Source organism: Sapajus apella, unplaced genomic scaffold, assembly GCF_009761245.1.
Source record: "Sapajus apella isolate SASKATOON/1434 unplaced genomic scaffold, GSC_monkey_1.0 scaffold62, whole genome shotgun sequence".
In the NCBI taxonomy this organism is placed as follows: Eukaryota; Metazoa; Chordata; class Mammalia; order Primates; family Cebidae; genus Sapajus; species Sapajus apella.
The window spans coordinates 12,123,711-12,143,233 of record NW_022437002.1 but is presented as its reverse complement, the minus strand read 5'-3'; the positions used below and the strand labels follow the sequence as shown (position 1 = coordinate 12,143,233).

The 19,523-nt window shown below is 40.4% G+C and overlaps 1 protein-coding gene, 1 non-coding gene and 1 pseudogene across 2 annotated transcripts in view; 1 reads left to right on the top strand and 2 right to left on the bottom strand.

Annotated features, from left to right (window-relative positions):
- The window catches only part of RLF (RLF zinc finger), a 79,019-nt gene extending 59,856 nt beyond the window's left edge, over positions 1–19,163 (bottom strand). Inside the window, exon 1 of the mRNA XM_032247075.1 lies at positions 18,892–19,163. Coding sequence (XP_032102966.1) covers positions 18,892–19,128 — 237 coding nt within the window. The 5' untranslated portion in view covers positions 19,129–19,163. The remainder of the gene's footprint in view (positions 1–18,891) is intronic.
- LOC116529680 lies at positions 3,799–3,905 on the bottom strand. The gene has a single exon (XR_004259607.1). It is a non-coding gene; the product is annotated as a U6 spliceosomal RNA (small nuclear RNA).
- On the top strand, positions 11,027–15,632 carry LOC116529344 (annotated as a pseudogene).
- Positions 19,164–19,523: the final 360 nt, after the last annotated feature.

The following is a 19,523-nucleotide window of genomic DNA, read 5'->3' as shown; positions in this document are numbered from 1 at the left end:
ATAAAAGTAACATAACATTGTTAAATATATATGTAAAACCAAAAATTTAATAACCCATAATACCACCACCCAGAAACAGACCACTATTAACAGGCAATACATTAAGCTTGAGGGTTTTTTTAATGCCTAAACCGAACATTTTAATAGAATCATGCTCTATATCTTTCCATTTATTGTGAAGTTTTCTTCAATGTCAGTATCTTTATGGCTGCCCAACTTTGTGTGAATATAATTTATTACCCAATTATTTATTTATAGACATAATGGCTTCTAACTTTGCACTATTATATATAATATTAAGATGAGCACCCCATAACACTAAAATGAGCACTCCTATATCTAACTTTTCCCATGTATCCATGACAATTTTCTTAGAAAAATGTCCTATAAATGCAATTGCTGGGTGCATAATTTTTAAGGCTTTACATAGTGTCAAATTCTGCTCCAGGACATCTGTTCCAACGGACATTCTTATTATTGGTGTTAGAGAGTGACAGACTGAGGAACGGTAATAATTATTAGACATTATAATTTTAATATAATTTTTGAGGATCAGCTTAATAGAAGAAATACAATAGTTTGTTTATTCAATTTACATTCTTTTCATCACTGTTGCAGTTCAATAAAATTTTTCATATATTCCTTTAATGATCTAATCTTAAAACCTAACTACTACAGTTATCCATACAGACCAATTGAATCTACTAGAAAAACCAAGAAATAAATCCTTGTATATGTGATCAAATGAAAATGATTTTCACCTAGGGTGCCAAGACCATTCAATGGGAAAAAGACAGCCTTTTCTTTCCTTTTTTTTTTTTTTTTTTTTTTTTGAGAGATGGAGTCTTGCTCTGTTGCCCAGGCTGTAGTGCAGTGGCGCCACCTCAGTTCCCTGCAACCTCCACCTCCCAGGTTCAAGAGATTCTCCTGCCTCACTCTCCCAAGTAGCTAGGACTACAGGTACAAGCCACCACACCCGGCTAATTTTTGTATTTTTAGTAGAGATGGGGTTTCACCATATTGGCCAGGTTGGTCTCAAACTGGTCAGAAGAATTAAAAAGACATTTTTCCAAGGAAGATATACAAATGGACAATATGCACATGAAAAGATGTGAAACACCACTAATTAGGGAAATGTAAATCAAAACCACAATGAGATATGCCTTCACACCCATTAGGATGATTATTATCTAAAATAAAAGAGGTCAGGCACAGTGGCTCACACCTGTAATCCCGGCACTTTGGAAGCCAAGATTGGTGAATCACCTGAGGTCAGGAGTTCGAGACCAGCCTGGCCAACATGGTGAAACCCCACCTCTACTGAAAAAAATACAAAAATTAGCTGGGCATGGTGGCGCATGCCTGTAGTTCCAGCTACTGGGCAGGCTGAGGCAGGAAAATCACTTGAACCCAGGAGGCAGAGGTTGCAATGAGCCAAGATCACACCATCGCACTTCAGCCTGGGTGACAGAGCAATACCCTGTCTCCAAAAAAAAAAAAAAAAAAAAAAACGGAAAAGAACAAGCAACATCAATGGTGTGGAGAAACAGAACCCCTGTGCATTGCTGGTAGATATGTAAAACAGTGCAGTGGTTTGGAAAACGGTATGGTGTTTCCTCCAAAACTTAAACAGAAATACCATACAATCCAACAATTTCCATTTCTTGGTACATATCCCAAAGAAGTGACAGCAGGATCTTGAACAGATTATTTGTACACCTGTGTTCATAGCAGCATTATTTACAATACTCAAAAGGTGAAAGAAACCCAAGTGTCCATGAACAGATAAATGAACAAAAGTAGTATATCCATAAAATAGAATATTATTCAGTCTTAAAGGGGAAGAAAACTCTGACACATGATTCAACATGAATATATCTTGAGGATACTATGTTAAGTGAAAAATGGCAGTAACAACAAGACAAATACTGTACAATTTCACTTATTTGGGGTACCTAGGAATAGTCAAATTAATAGAGACAGATGGTAGAATGACAGTGCCACAACGTAAAGAAAAAAGGGAACGGGCAGTTAGTATTTAATGGGTACATAGTTTCACTTTGGGAAGATGACAAAGTTCTAGAGATGGATGGATGAATGGGGTTGACGGTTGCACAACAATGTGAATGTACTTTATGCCACTAAATTGTAGACTCTGAAAAGGTTAAGATTACAAATTCTGCTATTATACTTTACCACAATAAAAGTACAAAAAAAAAAAAGAGTAGAGTTAACTTTAAGTCTTGAGGTTTTAGATTAGAAATTTTCAAGAAACTGAAGTGGATAAGCATGCAAAAGGATGACGCAGGGAGGGGGAAGGATAAATTCAAACTATCCTCCATTTCTGCACTAGCTAGCCATTATTATTAAAAGGACTGATTTACAATACTTCTTAAGTCTGGAGATTTTAAAGCTCAAGCTTTAACATGCTGGGTAAAAGTATTACAATTCTGAGGTATTTGAGTAACAGAGGGAAATAACAGGCATCGTGGCTACAGTTTCAAATCTCTGCCCCATCAATTAATTACCAGATAACCACTCTGGGTTTCATTTTCTGAAATCAGTCAACTGAAATTGACTATCCATTTTGTACTGGTATTCTACAAAACAGCTCTTTTAAATATGGTGGTAAAGGCTGGGTGCAGTGGCTCACACCTGTAATCCTACCACTTTGGGAGGCTGAGGGGAGTAGATCACCCAAGGACAGAAGTTCGAGACCAGCCTGGCCAGCATGGCGGAACCCTGTCTCTATTAAAATTCCAAAAATTAGCCGGCATGGTGGCACAGGCCTGTAGTCCCAGCTACTCAGAAAGCTGAGGAAAGGTAATCGCTTGAACCCAGGATTTGGAGGCTGCAGTGAGCTGAGATCAAGCCAATTCACTCCAGCCTGGGCAGCAGAGCGGGACTCCATCTTAAAAAAAAAAAAAAAAAAATGGTGGTTAAGCTGGATGCCAGTGACTTATGCCAGTAATCCCAGCATTTTGGGAGGCCAAAGCAGGAGGACTGCTTGAGCTCAGGAGTTTGAGACCAGCCTGGGCAATATATCAAGACCTCATCTCTGGGAAGAAAAACAAACAAAAACAACAACAAAAAAACCATAGCAAGATCCCATCTCTACAAATAATAATAATAATAAAACAAAGACAGTTTGGGGTTCAAACTATTTTTTCAAAATGGTGGTAAAGTACATATAAAATTTGCCATCTGAACCATTTTTAAGTATACATTTCTGTGGTATTAAGTATTCAGACTGTTGTGCTACCACTTGAATATCTACCCACAGAACTTCTGTCATCTTATGAAGCTGAAACTCTGAAATCACTAAAAAATAACTCCCCATTCTCCGTTCTCCAGCCCTTGGCAACCACTATTCTGTTTTGTGTCTCTTATGTGCAATATAGCTTTCATAGTATTATATTTTGTTTGAAAACGCAACATAAGAGTGTGGTATTGGCATAAGAATAGACAAATAGATCAATGAAACAGAACAAAATCCAAAATGAGACTCACATGTATGGCTAATTCTCATAAGGCACAAAGGCAATTCAGTTGAGAAAGGATAGCTTTTTTCAACAAATGGTGCTGCAATTTTTTAAAAATATCACTCATATATGGCTATAGATATATCTATATAATATTATTAGATTTCTATCTATAGCTAAATATATATGAGTGTTTTCATTTTTATTTTTTGTGCGCCAAAGATTTTTTAAATTTTCTTTCTGAGCCAAAGATTTATCTGTTCATTTCTTGCATTTGAAGTACTCTTCAATGATCTCCTTGGCCTGAGACTCCCTGAAAAATATAGAATGCTTCAAGAATTTGCATGTCATCCTTACACAGGGGCCATCCTAACCTTCTCTGTATTGTTCCAATTTTAGTGTATGTGCTGCTGAAGGAAGCATGAGTGATTTTTTTTAAAAGTTCTTTAGATATACCTGTATCTATATCTAAAAAAACTTTCCATCCATCCCTCACACCATATATACAAATTAACTCCAAATGAATCATAGGCCTAAATGTAAAACCTAAAACTATACAATCTCTAGAAGAAAACATAGCAGAACAACTTTGTGGTATTGGATTAGACAATTTTTTTTTTAGATATAACAGGAAAAGCACAATCTACAAAAGAAAAAGTTAATAAACTGAACTTTATTAAGAATTTATATACTTAGAAATACGCTGTTAAGGCTGAGTGCGGTAGCTCATGCCTATAATCCCAGTACTCTGGGAGGCCGAAGCAGGCAGATCACTTGAGTTTACAAGTTCGAGACCAGCCTGGCCAACATGGCGAAACCCCATCTCACCTGAAAATACAAAAAATAGCCGTGTGTGGTGGTGGGTGCCTGTTCCCAGCTATTCAGGAGTCTGAGGCAGAACTGCTTGAACCTGGGAGGCAGAGGTTGCAGTAAGCCAAGTTCACACTACTGCACTTCAGCCTAGGCTACAAAATGAGACTCCGTCTCAAAATAAATAAATAAATAAATAAATAAATAAAATTTCAAAAATAAATAAATAAAAAAGAAAGAAATACGCTATTAAGAGAATAATAAAGAGAAGGCACAACCTAGGGAGAAAATCTTTGCAAAGCATGTATCAGAAACATAAACACAACACCGTGTCTCAAAGCTCAACAATAAGAAAACAATTATTTTTTAATAACAAAGATTTGGACACTTCATCAAAGATATAAGGATGCCAAACAAGCATATGAAAAGATGTGTGACAAAAGTCATTAGGGTCAGGCTCAGTGGCTCACACCTGTAACCCCAGCATTTTGGGAGGCCAAGGCAGGAGGATTGTTTGAGACCAGTAGTTCGAGACCAACCTGGACAACACAACGAAATCCCACCTCTACAAAACATACAAAAAAATTAGCCAGGTGTGGTGATGCAACACTATGGTCCCAGCAATTCAGGAGGCTGTGGTGGGAGAATCGCCTAAGCCTGGGAGGCAGAGGCTGCAGTGAGCCAAGATCACACCACTGCAGCCTGGGTGACAGAGTGAGACCCTGTCTCAAAATTTTAAAAAGTCATTAGGGAAATGCAAATTAGACTCACAATGATCTAACAGTGATTTTAGAGTGGTTAAAATGAAAAAAAATACTGGCCATACCAAGTGTTGGTAAGGAGGTAGAAAACTAGAACTCTCATACACTGTTGATGTGAATGTAAAATAATACAACTACTCTAGAAAACCTGTCAGGTGACCCAGTCATTCCACCTAGGTATTTACCCAAAAGAAAAGAAAAAGCATTTGTCCACACAAAGACTTACACACAAAATGTCCATAGCAGCTTGATTTGTAGTAGCCAAAAGCTAGAAACAATCCAAATGTCTATCAATAGGTAAATAAACAAATCATGATATATCCATACAATAAATACTCATCAATAAGAGACTATATGATTATAGCATTCATATAAAATTATTAAAAATGCAATCTAATTTATAGAGACAGCAAATCAGTAGTTGAGTGGGGATAGAAGGGTATGTATACAAGACGAGGATAAGAAAGGGAATACAAAGCAGTAGGAAGAAACTTCTAGGGATGGTGGATATCATCATAATCTTGATGGTTTCATGGATATTAAGATATGCTAAAGCTCACCAAATTGTACATTTTTTCTTTTTTTGAGACGGGGTCTTGTTCTGTTGCCCAGGATGGAGTGCAGTGTTGCAATCTTGGCTCACTCCAACCTTAGCTTCCCAGGTTCAAGAAATACTCCTGCCTCAGCCTCCCGAGTAGAATGAGAATTTTCTTTTTGAGTCCAAGTCTCACTCTGTTGCCCAGGCTTGAGTGCAACAGCACAATCTTAGCTCACTGCAACCTCCACCTCCCAGGTTCAAGCAATTCTCCTGCCTCAGCCTCCAGAGTAGCTGGGATTACAGGTACCCATCACCACGCCCAGATGATTTTTGTATTTTTAGTAGAGACAGGGTTTCACCATATTGGCCAGGCTGGTCTCTTGGCCAGGCTTGTCTCGAATTCCTGACCTCGTGATCCGCCTGCCTCGGCCTCCCAAAGTGCTAGGATTACAGGCCTGAGCCACCATGCCCGGCCAGAATGAGAATTTTAAGTGAAATCTTCTAAATTCAAATCTACATATATGTTCTCCATTTCACAAGACAATAAAAGACAAGATTGATCCAGATATGATATTTAATCCACATTTACTGTTAGAACTTTATGGGATCATCTGCTTTAGATTTAACTTTTTTTTTCCCCTCAGGACAGTCTTGGTTCTGCTCAGGCTGGAATGCAGTGGCACAAACAAAGCTCACTGTAACCTCAAACTCTTCAGTTCAAGGGATTTCCTGCCTCAGCCTCCCAAATAGCTAGGACTCCAGGTTCCCACCACAATGCCCAACTAACTTTTTAAAAGTTTATATAGAGACAAGGTCTAAATACGTTGCCCAGTCTTGGTCTTGAACTACTGGCTTCAAGAGCTCTTCTCACCTTGGCCTCCCAAAGCACTGGGATTACAGGTATGAGCCACTGTGCTTCGTCCCTTGATTTAACATTTTCATTGACAAAGTCCTTTAAAGGCTGAAATAGGGCTGGGCGCAGTGGCTCACGCCTGTAATCCCAGCACTTGGGAGGCCGAGGGGGGTAGATCACAAGGTCAGGAGTTCAAGACCAGCCTGATCAACATGGTGAAACCCCGTCTCTATTAAAAAAAAAAAAAATGAAACCAAGATTTCACTACAAAGGAAAAACCCAAATAAAGACAGCGAGCATAACTAATGCAATACTTTCAGTTCTAATCAGTAGTCTTCACTGGGATGGGCATTTATCCTAAAGGGGCAAATGATAATCCATCAGGTAGCAGGAATATAATATTAATACTTATATTCAAATGAGTTTTTTAAAATCTTACCCCCTTTATGTATTTCTGTGTCTGTTTTATACAATATATAGGTATGGTACAAATAAAACATATTTGTAACAAGATATTAATTTATTTTGATAAGAATATATAAGACAAATGTTTGGAGATGACTTAGAAAATAAATCTCTAGCAGCCGAGTGCAGTGGCTCACACCTGTAATCCCAGCACTTTGGGAGGCCAAGGCAGGCAGATCACCTGAGGTCAGGAGTTCGAGACCAGCCTGGCCAACATGGCGAAACCCTGTCTATACTAAAGTACAAAAATTAGCCAGGCACAGTGGCAAGCGCCTGTAATCCCAGCTATTCAGGAGAGTGAGGCAGGAGAATCACTTGAACCAGGGAGGTGGAGGTTGCAGTGAGCTGAGATCGCACCACTGCACTCCTGCCTGGGTGACAAAAAAACAAAAAAATCTTTAGCAAACATTTTTCTTTTTCTTTTCTTTTCTTTTTTTTTTTTTTTTTGAGACGGAGTTTCACTCATGTTACCCAGGCTGGAGTGCAATGGCGCGATCTCGGCTCACCGCAACCTCCGCGTCCTGGGTTTAGGCAATTCTCCTGCCTCAGCCTCCTGAGTAGCTGGGATTACAGGCACGCGCCACCATGCCCAGCTAACTTTTTGTATTTTTAGTAGAGATGGGGTTTCACCATGTTGACCAGGATGGTCTCGATCTCTTGACCTCGTGATCCACCTGCCTCGGCCTCCCAAAGTGCTGGGATTACAGGCTTGAGCCACCGCGCCCGGCCCGTAACAAACATTTTTCAATAGAATTATATAATTTTGGAGCAGAATCAAACCTTAAAGAGTATCTCATTTAGACAGCAATATAAGGCCCCTTGCAAATAACAAGATGACATGCCCCAAGGTCATACATCCATTTGGTTACTGTATTTGAAAACATAAAGGTCACAATATTGATTGATTAACAGACTGATTGACTGACGGAGTCTTGCTCTGTTGCCATGTTGGAGTGCAGTGGCCCGATTTCAGCTCACTGCAACCTCCACCTCCTGGGTTCGCATGATTCTCCTGCCTCAGCTTCCCGAGTAGCTGGGACTACAGGCATGTGCCACTATGACATGACCAGCTAATTTTTTTTGTATTTTTAGTAGAGACAGGGTTTCACCATGTTGGCTAGGATGGTCTCAATCTCCTGACCTCGTGATCTGCTCACCTCAGCCTCCCAAAGTGCCAGGATTACAGGCATAAACCACCTCAGCCGGCCCTATTTCTTTCTTTTTTTGAGACGGAGTCTCACTTTGTCGCTTAGGCTGGAGTGCAGTGGTGCTATCTCAGCTCACTGTAACCTCTGCCACCTGGGTTCAAGCCATTCTCCTGCCTCAGCATCCCGAGTAGCTGTTATTACAGGTGTTGCCGACTACGCCTGGCTAGTTTTTGTAGTTTTGGTAGAGATGGGGTTTCACCACCTTGGCCAGGCTGGTCTTGACTCCTGACCTAGTGATCCACCCACCTCAGCCTCCCAAAGTGCTGTTACCGCAGGCATGAGCCACTGCACCCAGCCGGATCACAATATTTTTTAAAGTTAGCTAATGGAAAGCACTGTGGTCTTTCTAGTTATTCAGCTATGATTTAGTCTTCCAGAGTCTAAAAGCATTGATTATAAGAGATCAATAAATGATCAATAAATGACTACACTGACAAACCTCTCACAGAGCCACAATCAATCACAAAAGTGTATCACACATTCCAATGGCTTCAGGTTAGGCTATAGCTCTAATTGTAATTCTTTGGACATGTTCTGCTTCATGAGAACCTGAAAGACAGCTGAAATCTCAAGATTACATGATCAGTCTGGCACAGTGGCACTCACCTGTAATTCCAGCACTTTGGAAGGCCAAGGTGGGTGGATCATTTGAGGCCAGAAGTTTGAGACCAGCCTGGACAACATAGCAAAACCCCGTCTCTACTAAAAATACAAAGAATTAGCTGGGTGTGGTGGTGCACGCCTGTAATCCCAGCTACTCGGGAGACTGAGGCATGAAAATCTCTTGAATCCGGCATTTCCCCTCTGGGGTCTCCTTCCACACTCTCTTGTGAAAGCTGTCTCTCTTCCTCTCCTTTTTCTCTTTCTCTACCTAAACAAATCACTTCTGCAAACACACACACCAAAAAAAAGAAAATCTCTTGAATCCAAGAAGCAGGGGTTGCAGTGAGCAAAGATTGTGACACTGCACTCTAACCTAAGCGGCAGAGTGAGGCTCCGTCTAAAAAAAAAAAAAAAAAAAAAAAGTGAGTTTATATGGTATTTTCACTATCTAATTCATCTATTTGTAAATCTTGTTTTAAGTTTCTAGAATGAGCATCCACTAGTTTTGAGTCACGAACTAAAATGTTTATGTTTGTTTCATTACTTTAGGATACCTTATGTATTTTAAACATATATCTGGAAAAAAAGCAATGGAATCACAAAAATATGCCTATTTTATAAAATTATATATCACAAAAATGCAATTCCCAAGCAAGGATATACATTTTATCATATCCAATAATAATTCTTTTTTTTTTTTTTTTTGGACAGAGTTTCGCTCTCGTTACCCAGGCTGGAGTGCAATGGCGCGATCTCGGCTCACCACAACCTCCGCCTCCTGGGTTCAGGCAATTCTCCTGCCTCAGCCTCCTGAGTAGCTGGGATTACAGGCACGCGCCACCATGCCCAGCTAATGTTTTGTATTTTTAGTAGAGACGGGGTTTTACCGTGTTGACCAGGAAGGTCTCAATCTCTTGACCTCGTGATCCACCCACCTCGGCCTCCCAAAGTGCTGGGATTACAGGCTTGAGCCACCGCGCCCGGCCTCCAATAATAATTCTTATAACAAATGTCCACATTAATATGAAATTGTCGTGCTAGCTAATGTGACACACTCAGGTTATTTCCTTGGGCGTAATATTGAGAAATCAGGCTGGGAGTGGTGGCTCACACGTCTAATCCCAGTGCCTTGGGAGGCTTAAGTGGGAGGATCACCTAAGCTCTCAAGTTCAATACCAGTCTGGGCAACACAGTGAGACCCTGTCTCTACAAAAATTATTTTTAAATTAGCTGGGTACTGTGGCATGTACCTGTAGTCCTAGATATTTGACAGGCTGGGGTGGGAAGATCATTTGAGCCTAAGAGTTTGAAGTTACAGTAAGCTATGATTGCACTACTGCACTCCACCCTGGCCAAGAGAGTAAGATCCTGTCCTCTGAATTTAAAAAAAAAAAAAAAAATCCATCAGATCAAATGTTAGCACCATAAGCTGCTAGATCCAAATAGTAATAATAATATTCATGACAAGAATGGCACTCAAAAAGGCAGTAATCAGACTTAGCACAAAAGTGAAGAGAAACAAACAAATAAATACGTTAGTAATTCCCGGCTAGCTACATTGCAGCAATATAGGTAAACCTGTAAGAATAAACCTTGACTCAAGGTATGTATGAAATATGATTCATTCTCAACTTTCCCCAAATTATAATATGCTAAAATATTTTTCATATGTAACTATACACATAATTTAATCCCTGCAATAACTTTGGAGGGGAAATTTTTTCATAAAAAGCTCAGCTGGTTTTACAAATAAATTTTAGCAAGTATGCCAAATGCAGAATCCACAAATGGCGAGAACCAACTGTATATTCAAATAACTGAAGGAAACATGCCTAAAGGAAACATGCCTCCTTTAATGTTTTACTAAAGGAGGCCAGGTGAGGTGGTACACACCTGTAATCCCAGCACTTTAGAAGGCTGAGGAGGGAGGATCACTTGAGCTCAGCAGTTTGAAACCAGCTTGGGCAAACCCCATCTCTACAAAATACAAATTAGCAGGGCGTGGTACTGTGCCTGTAGTCCCAGCTACTAGAGAGTTTGGGTTGGGAGCAATGCCTAAGCCTGGGAGGTTGAGGCTAACAAAGCTACAGTGAGCTGTGATTGCACCACTGCACTCCAGTCTGAGTGACAAAGCAAGACCCTGTCTCAGAAACACACACACACACACACACACACACACACACACACACACACCAAACAAAAAGCTCACAATCATATTTTACGCTAAAATTAATTAAAACTCAGTGGCAGGCGGAAAGACAAGGCAACCATCTCTTCACCTTGCTTTACTATAGTGAAAAAAAAAAAAGCATGTCACTCTTGAGCTGATAAAGGCTTTAGAATGTGGCAAAATGTTTCAGACCTGGTAAGTTTGGCAAATGCTGAACAATACCTAATGTCTCTCTTGGAAATTCACAATGATTTTTTTTCTTTTTTTGAGATAGAGTCTTGCTCTGCCGCCCAGGCTGGAGTACAATGGTGTGATCTTGGCTCACCACAACATCCGCCTCCTGGGTTCAAGCAATTCTCCCGCTTCAGCCTCCTGAATAGCTAGAATTACAGGCATGTGCCACCATACCTGGCTAATTTTTATATTTTTAACAGAGATGGGGTTTCTCCACATTGATCAGGCTGGTCTTGAACTTCCAACCTCAGATGATCCACCCACCCTGGCCTTCCAAAGTGCTGGGATTACAGGCGTGAGCCACCGTGCACAGCCAAAACATATTATTTATATAAAATTTAATGCATTTTATATGAAACATTTTATTATATAATGAAAATGAAGTTCTCTTAGGCGATCAAGATACAAAGAATAAGGTGTGGTCCCTGCTGGGAAACAGGATAAACTGGTTGACAAAAAATGTCTCATTCCTTCTTGGCCAGGCACAGTAGCTCACACCTGTAATCCCAGCACTTTGGGAGGCCAAGGTAGGCAGATTACTTGAGGCCAGAAGTTCGAGATCAGCCTGGCCAATATAGCAAAACCCTGCCTCTACTAAAAATACAAAAATTAGCTGGGCATGGTGGCACACACCTATAGTCCTAGCCACTCTGAGAATCGTTTCAACCCAGGAGGTGGAGATTGCAGTGGGCTGAGATCTCACCACTGCACTCCAGCCTGGGCAACAGAGCCAGACTGTCTCAAAAAAAAAAAAGAAAAAAAAAATCTATCTATTCATTATTTATTGAGACAAGGTCACACTCTGTCACCCAAGCTGCAGTACAATGGCACGAATATGGCTTACTGCAGACTCAACCTCCTAGACTCAAGCGATCCTCCTGGGCTCAAGCAATCCTGAGTAGCTGGGATCACAGGTATGTGCTACCACATCTGGCTAATTTTAAAGTTTTTTTTGTAGTGACAAGGTCTCACCATGTTTCCCAGGTTGTTCTTGAACTCCTGGGCTCAGGTGATCCTCTCACTTTGGCCTCCCAAAGTGCTGGCTGGGATTACAGGTGTGAGCCACCACAGCTGGCCAAATGTCCCTAATTCTTGATAAAGACAGTTAAGACTTGCTTTAAAAATTCTAGAGGGAGACACAAGAAAGGGAGGAGATAAAGATCAACAAATATTTAGTGAGTACTCATTGAGTTTTAGAGACTAGGCACTAGGTAAATAAAAGCCAACACCTTCATGGCACTTACATGCCAGTTGGGGAGACTGACATATCAGATTAATAGTGATTTGAAGAAAAATAAAGCAGTATTTAAGGAGGTGGAAGGCAATGGGGAAGTGCTATTTTAGATAAGACAGTCAAAGGTCACTGGGAATGGTGACAAGCGTCTAGACCCGAATGAAAATAAAATACATTTTAGCCTTTGCAGTCTTATAGTAAGCTGTACTTTCTATTCCATTTATTTTTTTATTTTATTTTTATTTTTTTAAGAGACAGAGTTTCTTCATAGTTGGTCAGGCTGGTCTCAAACTCCCGAACTCAGATGATCTGCCTGCCTTGGCCTCCCGAAGTGCTGAGATTACAGGCATGAGCCACCACGCCCAGCCTCTATTCTATTTTTATCAGCACTATTCAGAAGAGTATGATCCATGGAAGAAACGGAAACCACTAGAGGCCATAGTACACAGTAAGAGACAAGACAGTACCACAGTAAATGACAGCAACCAAAGTTTTCACTGCTCCATGGGTCACATTTACACTATGTTTTTGCCACATACATTACAAAGCTAGCTTTTGCTATGATAACTACTTGTCACATACTGGTAGTTCCTATTTAGACATCCCTAAAAAGAAGGCAGCACAAGAAGAGAAGCTAATGCATTAAAAACTTCTTGAAATATATGAAAGAGGTAAGGCTCAAGAGCCTTTGTGGCCATCAACCTCAAGGTAAGGAGACTGATTATCCCCATTTTGACGTCTCCAAATGATCATCCTATTACATGGCTAACTCTTCCTCAATACTAGGCCTCTCATTTTCTCTCTCCATCAATGCTATTCCTCACTGGACACATGTAAATATTTACATTACTATATGAATGCAGGCTTAAGTTGATAAGTAATGTCTCTAAGAAATGGCCAAAAGCTTCTATCCTGTTCCTTTATAGTAATTTCTCATGGTCAAATTATTTTTTACATAATAGATTTTATATTAGGTGTTCTCCCTAAAGTATTGTTTTAAGTGTATCTCATGAGTGTATCATGAAATCCCTACAATACAATTGATATAACAAATTAGTTTTGTGTGCCAGGCATTGTACTAATTGCTAGGTACTAAGTATACAAAAAAGAATAAACAAGATCCCTGTTCTTGTTGCCTTAGAAGTCAATACAAAAGACAAACATGGAAACAAATATTTAGGCACCATGTTTATGTACAAGAAGCTAATAGAATACATTGGTGAAAGAACCACCTAATTAATTCTGCCACTGAAATCAGAAAAAGCTTCTGAAAGACCACAATATTTGAGTCAGGTCTTGAAGAATAAATAGGCAGATGGGAAAAGGAAGACCCTGGGTTATTCAGGCAGAGTGAGAAATGGACACAGTGGTGAAGGTGGGATCAAACAAACTTTTTTTAATGAGGCTGGAGAAATGGGAGTTGGTGGTCCAGATTATAAAGGCTTTGTATGCCAAGCTAATAAGTTTGAACTTTAACTTGCCTTTGGGGGAAAAAAACCACTGAGGTATTTTAGGGAATAAAGTGAGTAACAAGATTATATTCATAATTTAGAAAGAACACAAAGATGAACTGTAGATAATGCCAGTCAGAAGGCAAGAGATCAGTGAAGAGTTGCTGGAATAGGAGAAAGCCTGAACAAAGACAGTGACAGCAATAAAATTAAGAGTTAAAACTATAGGTATTGTATAAAGCGTCAAAAAAAAAAAAAAAAAGAAAAAATCCCAAACAAATAAGAGGACACCTATCTGATGAATCAGGAAAAGCTTCACAGAAAGGATGACATTTATATTGGGCTGTAAAGAAGGAAAAATCTCCCATGCAGAAAATGAGAGAACAGCACAATGAAAGCGAAAGACATGACCTGAGATCTTGTTAACGTGGTTAATATGTTAACTGGATCTTGAAAAGTCAAATGAAAATTAAAATCATCTTTCCCAAAATAATGTACTTGGAAACTCACAGACAAAATTTAATCACAGGAATAACTGCAATCACACTTTGGTCCATGGACTGACTCCAAGTAAAGAACTCCTGAATACGAGTAAACAGTTGAACTTGGGTAATGGGACTAACAAGGGGAGGACTGAAAAGCATGTTGAGACCAAGGTTGTGAAAACTTTTTACTACAAAACAAGAAATTTGGACAACACAGACAATTCTGGAGGTATTGTTTTTTTAAATAGAGATTTTCTATTAAGTCCTTACAACAATGAATTTGCATACAAAACATAAGTACTATTATCCATTTGCAAAAGAATTAAGGTTTAAAGAAAATTAACAAGATCACACAACTATTTCAATAGTGAAGCCAGTAAATCCTATCTGACTCAGAGCCCTTGTACTCCATCTCTAATCTACGAAAATGACAATTTTTGTGTAGTATATACTTATTTTAACCATTAAAAATCTATGAAGTCGCCTTTTGGCTCTCTGAGCAGCACCATGGCAGTTGGCAAGAATAAGCGCCTTAGGAAAGGCGGCAAAAAGGGAGCCGAGAAGAAAGTGGTTGATCCATTTTCTAAGAAAGATTGGTATGATGTGAAAGCACCCGCTATGTTCAATATAAGAAATATTGGAAAGACGCTAGTCACCAGAACCCAAGGAACCAAAATTGCATCTGATGGCCTCAAGGGTCGAGTGTTTGAAGTTAGTCTTGCTGATTTGCAGAATGATGAAGTTGCATTTAGGAAATTCAAGCTAATTACTGAAGATGTTCAGGGCAAAAACTGCCTAACTTCCATGGCATGGATCTTACCCGTGACAAAATGTGCTCCTGGTCAAAAAATGGCAGACAATGATTGAAGCTCATGTTGATGTCAAGACTACCGATGGTTACTTCCTTCGTCTGTTCTGTGTTGGTTTTACTAAAAAACGCAACAATCAGATACAGAAGACCTCTTATGCTCAGCACCAACAGGTCCGCCAAATCCAGAAGATGATGATGGAAATCATGACCCGAGAGGTGCAGACAAATGACTTGAAAGAAGGGTCAATAAATTGATTCCAGACAGCATTGGAAAAGACATGGAAAAGGCTTGCCAATCTATTTATCCTCTCCATGATGTCTTCATTAGAAAAGTAAAAATGCTGAAGAAGCCCAAGTTTGAATTGGGAAAACTCATGGAGCTTCATGGTGAAGGCAGTGGTTCTGGAAAAGCCACTGGGGATGACACAGGTGCTAAAGTTGAACGAGCTGATGGATATGAACCACCAGTCCAAGAATCTGTTTAAAGTTCAGACTTATAATAGTGGCAAATAAAAAGTCTTATTTGCGGGGGAAAAAAAAAAAATCTATGAAGTCACTGTTAGTCTTGAACCTAAAAGTGTCTCAATAAACATGGTTTATCATAAAATTACTTTGCCTAGTATTCTCAAAGTGTAATCATATAATCACCCAATAATTTCAATTTTGATAATGCAGTTTACTAAAAAAAAAGTCTTCAAATTTTGTGTTACAAATAGACATGCCAATTGTAAAACTTAAGGAACCTGGGTCCCCAAAATACAACAAAAACTTGAGAAGACATCATCAGTTTTTCCGGAAAACAAAGAAAGACTGTTTTCTAAAGTTAATCTTATCCACACTGCCTGGCAGTGGTTTCAGAAAAGGAACTGAAGGAAAGAGAAAAAACAAACCACATCCCATAGTTACTTAATACAAATTTTCACTAAATACAATTTGACCTAAGTATCATTTTCTTAGTAACTATTACTTTTAGAGTTTCATTTTATCATCTTCAAAAACTTATGAAAATTGAAAATATGCCCAGCAGGAGACAAGCTTCTCTATTCACTCATATGTTAGTTTATTTCTTGATTTGGTATAACTCCAAAGACAGAGCCATTTCTTTTAAGTGCTGCAAGAGTTGGAGAGAATATGGTCCCAGCATGTTGCAAAAGGGATCTATGTTGTACAATCTAAGTCTCTAGGGCAACATTTCTAACTAAATAACTGATGAAAATACATTTGTAGTATGAAACATCCTATAAGCAAGGGTCAGGCCTTTATAATAATGTAAAAATACCTACTACCTATCTTTATATACTATGTGCTCCTCTCCTAGAGTGCAAGAATCCTGTCTTAGGTTTCCATCTTCAGAACTGTCATACAATCAGTGTTCCTTAAGTGGATGAACATATCTTATTCTTCCTTTCAGATGTGAAACCAAGAGCTTGTCAACAAAATTTATTGATGGTGAAAATTTACCTGCTTCTTCATACAATTTTTACTATTTCTGTATCTTGTCATCAAGGACACAGTTGATTTTATCTGTACTAGGAAAAATGTGTCAAAAATATTACAAATTTTGTGAAGACTTGTACACAAACTTTCTATTCTACTGTTTGTATAAAGCATTATAAGGAGATAAAGGTCAGAAAACAAGATATAGTTTTGCAGACATGGTTGCCCAAGGTTATTAGCTAAGAAGTGGTAAAGTTACAATCAAGACCCAGCTAACTCCCAATCTCATGTGCTTTCTATTACAATACAGTTTTACAGGAATACCTGTTCTTAATTCATTTATTAGTCTAGAAAACATTTTTTGGAAAAATTTTAGGAAAAAAAAAAAAACTTCATAGAAAAGACTAATTACACATGCTTTCTTTTAAAAATTCTTCTGGGCCATCACATCTCTGATGTCACTAAGACTCAAAACATTAAAATATCACATTAAATAAAACCGCAGTTGCATGCACTAGACATAAAGCAGAATACATATATATGTGATCCTTTGACAAGCTTCATTCTGACTGCTTACATTCATTCTTGTCATCTTTCCAAGGAGACAACTCAAGCTTAGAAGCCTTACCGAAAACCCACCGTTGTTTTCCTGCACCACCCACCTACTTCAATTAGTTTCCCCTTCTCCATACCATTCTGTGTCCTTACCAATCTCTACCTTTGGCACTGGGATGCTTTCCCCACCCCAGACCTTCACATGACTCGTTTTCATTCTTGCAGCCTAGAGGGTCTACTATCTAAAGTGGCCTCTCCCAGTTACTGCTTCCTAAGCACATATTACAATTTATAATTAACCTTTTTACTTATTTTTACTAGCAAATTGTCTTTCCCATCAGGATATCCCATGAGGGCTCTCTCCACACCATTGTCTCTACAACACCTTCTTTTCCATCATTACCAAAGCCGCACTGGAAATACTGCCATTTCTACCACCTCCCATAAGTAAGTTCATCAAGGCTAAGTGGTGTCTTATTCATGTTTCCCCAGCACTTGGTAAAGTCCCTGGCCCATCCTAGGAAGTCAGTAAAAATTTGTAAAATAAATTAGCTTGCTAAACAAGGATTACTACTAAGGAAGCAGAGAACACCACCACATTAACATTTAATAGTACAGGGCAACGTTGCAGGTTGTACACACAAACACTGGAGTGGTACAATGTACGGAAAAGAGTAGTAAGGGCAAAATTCCATTTAAAGAGATGAGGTGCTTTCTGCCTCGGCAGAGAGAGAGAAGAAGAGCAATCAAGCAAGCTAACTTTTATTCTACTCCGGACCAACAGAACACATTGGCCCCCAAAATTATTATTGTAGAGGGCCGCAATTTATTCAGCACACTCGACTACTTATTAAGACTCCAAGTACCAACATACTACGACTATTTTGCATTTTCTAAGGTACAACAGATAAGGAGCAGAGGGGTGCCTCTGAAACCTGATAGAACAAACATGGAAGTGGAAATAATAATGGCAAATATTTATATTTGTAAAAGACTTGAAAACATACAGAAAGATTTCAGAGTGGTCATGGAGACTAAACACAACACACTCATAAATACGTAATCATAGGTTAGGACCCCCCATGGCACAGAAGTGATCATACGACTGCCAAAAGAGGCCACACTACATCTTTCTTCCCATCCTCTTCTACTCAAAGAGTCAGCCTTATTCTTGGTAGCACAATCGTCTCAAAGGAATACAGAAAAGACGAAAAAACGACTTAAACGTTAAAAAAAAAAAAAAAAAAGCAAAAACCAAACAACCAACCAGCTCTGCAATACCTCATGAGAAAGCCCTAGACGCCTTTCGAGGCCAACTGTCACACCTTTGAGAAGCCCAGAAGATGTTAACTCCAAAAATAAGTCTCTGGCCCCAACACACCTCTCTGGATTATTCAGAAAAATCCAGGTTTACCAGTTTGGAGATATGCACTCAACTCAAAAAAGGATGTGCCGGCAGGGACAAGCAATCAATCCCTCAGGGGGCAGTGGCGCTCCAACCACCCGGCCAGGACACAGGCAACGGCGACAGGGCACAGCCCTTCCAGGGACCCGCCGGAACCCTCCGGGATCTCAGTAAGGCTAAGAGCGACCCGCCCCAAGGGTGGCCAAAGTCGGACAGTGGCGGAGGGGGGCCAGCGGTAGAGCTTCGGAGCTGGGCCTTCCCGGCCCGGGGGCGCGGCAAGTCACAGAGGTGGCGCCTTTCAGTCCGGACCCGGCTGCTACAGAGGATCCAGGGCCTCTTTCCCTGACTTCCCCACCCCGCCGCCCTCATCCAGCCAGTCAGCCCCTCACCTGGCAGAAGCTCCGGCAGTAGTTCAAAGATGAAACCTCCGACACCTCTTGCTCCCTCAGCTCTGTCTCCAGCTGCCACAGACACGGCCGCAGTCCCGAAGCTCCCGGCGCTGGAGATGCGGGGCGATGACCCCGAACCATGGACTCAGTATCGGCTCCATCTCCGGCTCCCGCTACCGCCGGAGCCTCAGCCCCAGCCCCGGCGACAGCGGCGGCGTCTCCCTTTCCGTCCGCCATCTTCCCACGGCCCACCAGCGCGTAGGCAACCAAGCCACGTGACTCAGCCCTGGCCCCGCCCCCGGCCGCCCGCGCACGGTGACGCACTCCCTAGCGACACGGGCGCCAGCCTGATTCCGTCACACGGACGCCGGGTGCCCCTCCTTTCAGTGGCCTACGCATTACCAGTCTTGTCAACAGCCTAGCAACAACTGGCTAGAGGCTATGCCCACCTAGATTCCTTTGGGGTCATGGGATCACAGAGCCAGAAACGCCTATAGAGCAATCTAGATGAGGAGGACGACATTGGAACTGCGATCTGAAGGGACCAGAGGAAGGTAGCCCTGAAAGAAACACAGAGAAAGGCATCCCTGGTAGAAGGAAAATAAGCAAAGATTGTGAGGCCGAAATGAAGA